Source organism: Glycine max, chromosome 17, assembly GCF_000004515.6.
Source record: "Glycine max cultivar Williams 82 chromosome 17, Glycine_max_v4.0, whole genome shotgun sequence".
NCBI lineage: Eukaryota > Viridiplantae > Streptophyta > Magnoliopsida > Fabales > Fabaceae > Glycine > Glycine max.
Genome location: NC_038253.2, coordinates 37,786,700 through 37,797,976, shown reverse-complemented (window position 1 = coordinate 37,797,976; position 11,277 = coordinate 37,786,700). Strand labels below are relative to the sequence as shown.

At 29.6% G+C, this 11,277-nt stretch overlaps 1 protein-coding gene across 1 annotated transcript; it reads left to right on the top strand.

Moving 5' to 3' along the window:
* The first annotated feature begins 1,240 nt into the window (after positions 1–1,240).
* LOC100815510 (thermospermine synthase ACAULIS5) lies at positions 1,241–6,835 on the top strand. The gene is made up of 10 exons (XM_003550209.5): positions 1,241–1,491; positions 1,669–1,735; positions 2,066–2,160; positions 3,274–3,376; positions 4,248–4,336; positions 4,591–4,747; positions 5,045–5,120; positions 5,243–5,301; positions 5,798–5,934; positions 6,113–6,835. Exons 1-10 carry the CDS (start codon positions 1,331–1,333, stop codon positions 6,189–6,191), a joined length of 1,023 nt encoding a protein of 340 aa, XP_003550257.1. The 5' UTR covers positions 1,241–1,330; the 3' UTR covers positions 6,192–6,835.
* Positions 6,836–11,277: the final 4,442 nt, after the last annotated feature.

Below are 11,277 nucleotides of genomic sequence, written 5' to 3'. Positions count from 1 at the left end.
TAAAATCACATGATTCCAAAATCGCCCATAAAAGAAATTTAACATTTTATTATTTCCGTATGCAAGTGTGTATTACTTGATTTAAGAAAATTCATATCATATTAATTACAGCAATTGTAGTAAGTTATGGAAATAATGATATTTTCGGATTTATTTTCAAATCAAATCATATATTACACTTTTTTTTTTATCTTTAATTGTAATAATTACCTTCAAATTTAATTTTCCCACGATCCACTCAAAATTTATATATCTGTAGAAAATTTTAACTATTTAAGCTATATTATTCGGATAAATTAAGTTACCAAAACCAAAGAAACATATAATCATTATTATAATTATAAAAATACCACGTATTGATATATGTTATTAAAACCTCTTTTCAAGTAACAAGTATAATTCAAACTTTAATATTTAGTGTGAATTCATCACGTGTAGTCTGAACCTAATAAAAGATTCATAAATAAATTTATATATTTTAAAAAATAAAATACCTAATATATATATATATATATATATATATATATATATATATATATATATATATATATATATATATATATATATATATATATATATATATATGTCAAACCGTGGAGGAGAATGGTGAGGTCCAGATGCTGAATTTGAAGACTACATTAGTGTCACATAATATGACAGGTTGTTGGTAAAATATTAAACTACTTGTATTATTAGAGACGTGTATGTAAGCATATCTAATAGTACAAGCATTATTATCAATGGAGTGATGGAGCATAATTGATATGAAGTTAAAATTAAATAATCTAAATACTATTTGAGTTTGATTATTAACTAAAATAATTTTTTTATCAAATTTTATTTATCTTTTATCAAACTCTAGATTAATTAAGATTTTTTTTTCTTAAAGAATCAAATGATTAAGAAAAAAAAGTACAAACATTATTAGTACTATGATGAATGGTAACGGCTGTAAGATACTATTGTACAAGTTAAAAATACAAATATAATTAATGTAAATATAAAAATAAAACATTATAATTTTATGTGAAAAAAAAATGGATGAAAATTTTTGGAGGAACAAAATCTGAACTTTGACAATTTGATGAGAATGAAAAATATATTTAATTCATTTTAAAATAAAAAAAATCAAACAAAATTATTTAATATTTCTCTCATGACGTGTAAACGAAATCAAATTTTAATTAATATCATTCTTCATGATGGGGTAGCTATAAAAGCGAGTGCTGCCCACTATTGCCACACCCTGCAACTCCATAACCACATTGCACTTTTCATCCATTTCTGCGAAATCACTGTTTTGTTGTCTATATTTTTTTTTTTCCCTGACATGGGTGAAGCTCCAGAGGTGTTCTACATTAATGGGTTCTCAAAGTTTGAACATGAAATTGAAACCCAACAAAACCATCATGTGAATGATCAGAACCATGATTCTTCTTGGTACGAGGAAATCATCGATGAGGATCTAAAATGGTCTTTTAAACTCAACAGGTTGGTCATCATTGCTTCTGCAATTCACTACTCCAAATCAATGTATATTGGTTCAAACAAAAAAATATTATCATTTTCATTTTGCTCTGCCTCTGCCTTGCTTGATAGATATAATTTTTATTTTTGTTTCATTACTTTAATGCATTTCTTTTATTTTTATTTTTTCAATTTCAACAGTGTGCTCCATAAAGCCATTAGCGAGTACCAGGACATAGCTCTCTTAGATACAAAGCGTTTTGGAAAGGTTTGCAATCTCTGCTTCTTCTTCTCATAAGGACAGAACAAAAAGAAATAAATAGGATATTCTGAATTGCTTTCTTCTATTCTAGTTGTTTGTAGTATTGAGAAAAAAGAGGGAGGGAAAAGTTTTAAATAATATTGAGAAATGTTATATATTAAGACATTTTGTAGCACGTATTCTGTTATTAGTTAGAGTGAAATTTAATATACACAGATGAAGTGAATTCCAGGTCTTATTTGATGTTTAAACTTCAACAATTTTATTAAGTTTTAACTACTATAAAAAAAAAGTGTTTGTTACTAACTTGATGATAATTGTTGATGTTGCATACAGGCCTTGGTGCTTGATGGAAAGATGCAGAGTGCTGAAACGGACGAATTTATTTATCATGAATGCTTGATTCATCCACCTCTTTTATGCCATCCTAAGTAAGAGCATGATGGTTGAATGATGTTTGAGTTTATTAATATTCATTTCTGGAGGGCTTACAATGTTCCTTCTTTTTTTTTAAAGCAAAGCTTACAATGTTACTTGGAATTTAAAAACTTCATCAATTCTTAATTCTTAAATATTTAAAATGAGTTATACAATTGTTTGACTTCTTGAAAACCATTAAGATTGCTTATATATACAACACTATCATGCCAATTACTCCAATATTAAAATTGCATAATAAGTATTTTTTAAAAGTTTAAAAAACCCATTCTGTTGAAAATGCTATAAGTTCCAAATGATAAATATGACATAATGTTTTGAGTCCAGCCTTTGCGAAACCTGTTTTTTAGGTGAAATGATAATACTATATTAATTATGGTTTGTAAATAAATAATTTATTTATTTTCTAAAAGTATTAAATATTGCATTAAATATTATACCCAAGTTCACACATAGTTTGATCTCTCTTTATTTTATATACAGTAGGTATGCGTAAACGGGCGTGCGCCAGTGCTTTTATAATGATGGGATTTTGGTAAAGGATAATTTTCGTGGACTACAGAAAAGGAGATTTTTTGTTTTTCCCATGATCATTATATTTACTACCCTCCTGATTAATAAAAAAATTGGTCAAATTATTTAATTTTTTATAGTTAAAAAATGTTGTAAATATGAAATTGAAGCAATTCAAGGCGATGTTTGAATAAATATTTTTGGAAGAAGAAAATAATACAAAAATGAAATGAACTTCTCACATAAATTAAAATTAACTTATATAACTTATATATAAGTTAATTTGTAGAAGTTTTCTTATTTTATTTTCTCCAAAAAAATTATTTTAACCTATATATGAGTTAATTTCAATTTATTAAAAAACTTTATTTTTTCCTATAAATATTTATAGAAAGTTTTATCTAAAGAGCACCTAAATGAATGAACATATAGTTTTCTTAATGGTACATGTACTCAAGCCGAGTAACGAATATATATATATATATATATATATATATATATTACATGATACATGATTATGCTTCTTGGTAGACTCTATTGGGCTTATGAACCCTTCACTAATATGAAGAGACATATGTTAATGATTATGGCAGTCCCAAGACTGTGTTTATAATGGGGGGAGGTGAAGGTTCTGCTGCTAGGGAAGCCCTTAAGCACAGGTCAATGGTCAGAGTGGTCATGTGCGATATAGACAAGGTTGGTTACTACCATACCATATTATTTTGCTTCTTAGCCGTTCATCAATTTCAAACGTTAATTATATCCATATTAATATGGGCAGAGATCAATGTGTATTTTTTTAATATATAAAAGATTTAATTATGAATTTAGTATCTATAATTTTTAAACTTATCTCTGTAGATTTTTTAGTTTTTGAAGTTTAAATTTTAATTATCAAAAGTTCTTGGTTGTTAGATTTTTTTTAACTTCATTAATTAAAAAATTTTAACGATAAATTTTTTTTGAGAATTAAAATATAAACCCTAAAGACTAAAAAATTCACTTATGAATTATATAAACTAAAAGGAATAAATTTAAAAACTATAAAGACTAAATGATAATTAAACTTATATAAAATATATTTGTATTACCTATACTTTTTTTTTGTTAAATCTTATTTTTAGTCTTCATGTAATTTAGTCATTAAAATTCTATAAAAAAACATATTTTTAGTCTCTTCTAATGTCATATGAGAGAATTATGTGAGAATTGACTAAACACATTTTTTTTATATATAAAGTTCAAGGATTACAATATAAAAATTTAGAGATTAAAAATAAAATTCAACGAAAATACAGTAACTAAACATATTTTATCTTATTTTATATATATATATATATATATATATATATATATATATATGCACTCAACTATAAAATATTATTGAATTTTGTTGGTTTTCACAAAAAAAAAATGTCGGAAGTGTATAAATTATTATAGTAACAAGTGAATGTTTGATAAGTTGAGATGTCAACGTTACAACAAGAATTTACACTATATCCTATTCTTAAGATTGATGAAGACACTCAAATAAAGTCAATGGAATTTCAACTTCTAATTTTCGCAGGAGGTGGTAGATTTCTGCCGAAAATACTTGATTGCAAATAAGGAGGCGTTTTCTCATAAGAAGCTCGACCTTGTCATTAATGATGCCAAGTAAGTGTAACTTGCTTTTCTTAGTAATGATTTTGACATTTTACCTTTCATTTATATATTATTTTTTACCACAAAACTATAGTGTTGGATAGAATCAATTTTGTTAGCCTTCAAAATTTTAAGATGAAATATATATCTATTTATCACTAAATTATTAAAGGTTTTATTTTAAGCTTTTAAGATTAATATCTATCTTCCTCGACAAGGTTAAATAAACTATCTCTATAGTCCAATGATATGTCTCATTTTTTAAGGGCTGAATTGGAGAAAAGAAAGGAGAAGTTTGATATCATCGTTGGAGATTTGGCAGACCCACTTGAAGATGGGCCTTGCTATCAACTCTACACCAAATCCTTCTACGAGAAGATCCTGAAGCCCAAGCTCAATGATAATGGCATTTTTGTGACCCAGGTAGGTAGATTATGAATATGAGTAACACCCTTTCAAGGACTCTGTTGTTTCCTGCACTTTATTTTTTATTTTTTACTTTCAAATTGATCAATCTAGAATATAAAATTAAATTCCGAAATGATTCTAAATTTTGGTTTCTGAAATGATCAATCTAAAAGATAAAAAATATTTCCAAAAAAGTGTAGGAAATAACTCATAGGTGCAGGAAGAAACCACCTTTTTTAAGTCATGATTAGAGAGTTTTTTCTACTCTCCTACTCAATAAAGTTTAATAAAAACATTTCATTTTGTGCTTAGGCTGGACCAGCAGGTATCTTCACACACAAGGAGGTCTTCACTTCTATATATAACACAGTCAAACAGGTTTTCAAATGTAAGACTATCTAATTCAAGTCTTTTATTATGGGAAAGAATTTCAGATATCATTAACAGAATTAACAGAGCACAAGGATATTGTCTTTAAGCTGAAACTAAAGTTTTATTTTTTTGGTGCAGATGTGATTGCATACACGACTCATGTACCATCATTTGCTGACACATGGGGTTGGGTTATGGTATGCGAAAAAAAAGCCTTGTTTCTTTTTGTACTTATAATTAAATACTCCACTAAACTCTTGTTCAAGTTATTGTCATTACATGTGTCAATTTTTTTTTTCCGAATTCCTTAAAATTTTAATTTACTTTGTGACTTAAAAAATTTCATTCACTGTTATTCTTAATGTTAATTAATGTTTTTTAACATGAATGAAACTTTTAAGGCCAACAATTAAAAATAAAATTTAAATAAAGTTAGATAACTAAAATATCTAATGTATTAAAATAATTATATATTTTTTTAACTTTCCGATTTATAAATAGACTCTAACTAATATGAAAGATTGAGAAGTAAAAAAAAATCAACTAAAAATTATTTCTATCAAAGAAATTGAATAATATTCAAACAATTTAATTTTAATTTTAATATATTAATCACTTTTATATATAATATGAGAGACTAAAATGAAGTACTCTTAAATATTATTCACAAGAAGTTTTATGCTTTCAATTCAGGCTTCGGACCAACCACTATCGATTTGCGCTGATGAAATGGACAGAAGAATCGAAGCAAGAATAGATGGGGAACTTCTCTATCTAAATGGTGCTTGGTTCCATTCATCTACAACTATGAACAAAACTGTTTACCAATCGTAAGTACTTGCAACTCAAATTCAAACCCAAAAATCTTAAATAAAATTTAAGGCCCTGATAAACCAAGTTAACATTCTCTTGTCAGAACATTATTCAATGAACAATTTAGATGCTGATATTAACATGTTCATCACTTTATTGGATTTTGACTTCCTTTTTTCTTAATCATTGTTGCAGGCTGCAAAATGAAACTCACGTGTACACAGAAGAAAATGCTAGATTTATTCCTGGACATGGCATGGCTTTTCATCTCTAAGATTTCAAGCCATTGATGGAGAGAAACCGTTCCAACCTCAAGTTCATTAAATTGTTAGGCTTATTACATTTAAGAAATTATTCGCTTTGACTCTCATGAGTCTTCACAATTTTGTTTTTCATAAATGCCTTAATAGGTTAAGGAAATAAAATATTTATAAACTATCTCTAGTCTCTCAGACTCATTAATAATGCGAGACTTTTCTTTTTTATGTATTGGAAGAGTAGCCCTCCTTCTAGTGTCAAAATTCCATCAATCTGAACCGAGAGCTATTGTTCCAATACATTAAAAATCCTACATTTCTTAGCAAACAATTCCAATGATAGTTTATAAATATTTTTCTCCCTCAAGATATGAAGACATCTTTTAAGATCAAAGGACAATACTTCAAATGTGGCGAGTTTAACAATATAATAGACTTGAAATCGGAAACAAAAACTCTTGCATTCTGACCTTCACCTCAAATTATTGGATCGTACAGTCCAAATTTAACTTCAAAGTTAATCATGAGAGAGCACATTCAATTCTTGTAATCTATGCATATTATCATGCATGTTTTCATTTGTAAAATGGTGTTAGAGTATGTGGGGATTTGCTGTATAGAATACAAAGATATTGGAAGGACTAGTCATTCTAAACAATAAGAACAATAACATCAATTAAACAATTAAATGAACGCCCTACCATTGTTTCATGAACAATCGGCTCAAAGCTTCATTTAAATAATGCTCCCTGGATTCAAAGTAGTGAACTCATGAAAAAAAAAAAGCTTCTTATTTTGATTTAACTAAGAAGTACAAGATGAACAAAGTACAAAGGAAGCACATTGACGAAGAGCCTACTTAAAACACTCATTTAATATGAAGTTATTCATAAATTTTGGAACTTTTCTGAAATGAGTTGGAAAAATGTTATTGTTGATAAATTCATTCATAAAATTCATTAAAATAAAGCAAAAAAAAACTTAAAAAGGATTACAAGTGACATTTATAAGTATTGGAAATCCTATATGAATTTGTAATATACTCAAGATACTGTATATATAAGTGAAAGACTTCGATTTATAACTTAATTTTTTGAGTTAAGTTAGACTTACTTATATTTTAAGACGATATTAAAATCTATTAATGTGTATAAGATATTGTGTTTTAGGAAAAATATATCTTAGACAATAATAATAATAATAAATTTAAAGTTTAAATATCATACCTTAAAAGAAATGGTTTCAAAACAACTAAATTCTAAAAATAGTCAATGTGAAACCAAGTTGAATTTTGGGGAAATGGATTGTTCGATTTCTTGGAGAAAAAAATTACAACAGATAGCACATGAAACACATAGACTAAAATTATGTGATGAGAAATCCTGCAGTTATGATTTCATAAGTGCCTAAAATTCCCCCCATTGTCTGTTTTATCTGAATCCCCAAAATTAGACTTTCAATTGCAAACCTTCCTCTATATTCTATCAACAATTATTGACCATGAACCACTAATATTATTTCCCTAATTTAAATTCCTAAATTCATGTAGGAATCTCAATTGGGGAAGTGTGAAGTGTAAAGAGAGTGATTAATAAAAGAAAAATTAATCCGATTAAAATATAGAAAACACGTTTGATTATGTAATGTTTCTAACCTGACTATCTTAAAAGTTCATCCCAAACTTAAAAAATATGTTTTTAACAACACCTATTTACATCGATTTTTAAAAAATCAACTTTTAAAAAAATGGATGTTTTGATCGATCCCTCACCATTGATCTCAAAAAATTGAAGTTGTGAATCTTATATTTCTAATAACCCTAAGTCCTCACCTCTAACCACTCAATGCAACCCCAACCCTAACCATTCACGATTTGGGACCTTTCAGTGTCTCCATGAAGCAAGCGTCGAAGATTTGCTCTCACTCGTAGCCATCATTGTGATGCTAGCCATCACCCTCCTTCTCATGTTCTCGGTAACTGGTAGTCTCAAGCTCTCCAAACTCTGCTCCCACAACCACCAACTCGACACCGAGACTGTGGTGGCGGCTTCGGCGGTGCTCCTCTCCCTGGCCGCTCTGTACGTGGTGGACTTCGCGTGTTACAAGCCAGAGAAAGAACGCAAAATATCGGTGGAGGGGTTTCTAAAGATGGGCGAAGAGAGTGTGGGGTTCGAGGAAGAGTCTCGCCAATTCCAGAGGAAGATTTCCACAAGGGCGGGTTTGGGTGACGAGACCTACTTTCCCAGAAGAATCACTTCTTGCTCGCCTAAGCTCTGCATGAGCAAAGCGCGTCTGGAGGTAGAGGCCGTCATGTTCGGCGCCCTGGACGCTCTTTTGGTCATTACGGGGGTTGTTCCAAAGGACATTGACATTTCGATGGTGAATTGCAGCCTGTTCAACCCAACACCATCTCTCCCTGCCATGATTGTGAACCACTACAGGCCGAGAAGCAACATAAAGAGCTACAACGCTCACAATCACACTATTTTTGGTAAGCATTACTTTCCACAAATTCTAGATGTTCAGTTTTAATTTGTGTGCATTGAATTTTCACAAGATTAATTATTTATGTGACTAGCTGATATATTGTTTGTTGTAGGTAATCAAGTGTAAATGGCAGTACCTGAAAGATGTCTAGGTAAAAATTTGTATGGTTTTTGTAATTATAACGAAGATCCTTGCAACCTTTGTTGTAAGCAAAGTTTTGGATCAAACTACCATGGAGTTTGTAGCATTTGGTTACATTTTTGTATTTGTCGTAATTGTTAAGTTAATTATTATATCTATAACTGTCACAACTTTCACACCTATTGAATGTGAAAGATAATGTATATGACATATAGTCCCATTTGTAGCCACAACATATATATGATTTTACTCATGATCTCAATTTGGGTATGACCAAGGAACTCCTTTGCAGGTTAAATTTCCAAAGGAAGGCCATGATAGAATAGATGACTTGAATTTCAACTCTTCTCAATACCATGGAGTATCACCATCCAAACTAAATCAGAAACTATGTCAATTGTAGATAGAACAATAGAAAAACCCGATTGTGGAATTGGAATCTGAACTTAACCTGGCTCAAGCTGCCTTTTGGTACATTGAATTTTCACCACAATAATATGCATAATAAAGGTTTGCATTAAATGTTAGTGTAGGTTACTGAGATGAAACATCAATTCTAATTGGAGAACAACTCCAAAATCATTTAAGTAGTAGCATCTAAATTTTGCCCTTTTCATAATTCTTCATTTGCAGCTTCTCTCACTCTAACATTATTTGATGTAAACTTAGGCATAAAAATGAGCATCATAGTTTGGGTGCTATTTTATTTATTCACTGATGAAAGTGTTTTAAGAACATGCTCTATATGGAATTATTATTTGATTTGGCTGAACTAAATCTGTTGAGAAGTTTGTTCTTGTTGTCTTGGTAATATTTTTACTTTTGGCTATAGGTCAAACAGATTACAAATCAATTCTCTACGGAGGTGTCTCGTTGGACACCTGAAGCTGTGGTAGCACTTCAAGAGGTATGCGACTTTTTCCATGCTCATTTGAGTTATCACTAGGGTGCTTGTTGCAAATTTGCAATTCATCTAATTATAGTGCAAACGTGGCTTGTTTCAATTTTCTCCTAGTTGAACTTTTAAAATTTTCATACTTAATGTTACTGTTGTCCAATTTTTTTGTTTGTTTAATTTATTTGTATGTTTTACATGATTATTTAATAATTGAAACTTTGTCAAATATTACCAAATCTACATATAGAAGAACCCATTGACTATTCAAAATTGAGATTTTAGACATTTAGTATAACACAATATGCTTTAGTTATCTACAGTCTTAGTGAAATGAGAATAATATTAACTTGTCTATTTCTTAAGAGGTGTTCCATCAAACTTCCAAGTGATATATGTTTTATTAGAAGGCTCTATTTTTAACTTTTAATTCATATTACAATATTAATATATCAATTATGCAAGGACTTGGCAATAGTATTTCATAAATCTTTATGAATTCGACAGGCATACTTGGAATTTTTTCTTTCTTTCTTTAGTACATAGAGGGAAAGGTTACGAGTGGCTCCAAAAGGGAGGGGGAGTGGAAAAGGTTGCAAAGTGTATTGCAGGGTTTAAACTTGTTCCCTTGCATGTCTCAGAGCTCTTCCAACTAAGTTATCTCCTGAGGTGATTATTAATTGAGAATGTTGACTGTTTTTAAACCATTTAAGAATGTGAACTTTATTTTGCTACCCTTAGAGTTGAGTAACACACATGCACTAGTGCAATGCATGCTTCTTTAGATAGCAAGTAATGCTTCTATTCTCTTACTATTCCATCCATGTAAATTTCATAATACTTTTTCAACAACTTGGCTATGTTTGGAATCGTCATTTACAATTTTACCTTTTATCAACTCCCAAGTTGGGGGGGAGGGGGGGGTAGTAGAGTTTAATGACAAGTGGCCCCCTCTCATTTACCTTCTTTTCCATAAATTTTTTACTCCCAAGCAAGGAGCACTACTCCTGACCTGTACTTTGCTCCTCCGCCCCTCTCAAAATTACCCCTCATCCAAATGAACTCTTATGTACCCCTTTAATGTGTCTCACCAGTTGCTACATTTACATCTCTGATGTTTTTTATGGTTGCCTTATACCAAGTCCTTCTCAATAGCGTTGTTGTGTAATTTATAACCATATTTCTTATAAAACATGACCTTCTTTTGGATTTTTATATAACCATACCGCAGGCTGCTGAGGAATATTTGGTTCCCTTGTTTGAAGATAGAATACTCTGTGTAATTCACACAAGGCGTATTACTCTTAGTAAGTTGATATAATTTTTTAAATTCTTTACTAGATTTACCTTTCATCGATCATCAAATCATCCATGAATTTATCTTCCATAAATTCTATGCCGCTTTTATTGGTGGATGAATTTGTTTGTTTTTTCTTTGTTACAAAAAAAAAATTGATTATTTATTACATTATTAACTAATTACATTCAAAAGAATATTCTACAGTCTATAATTTGTATGATGAAATTTTCTTTGGGGGAAGCAGTAAATTCTAGATGAAAAAACTCGTGGTATTGTAGTG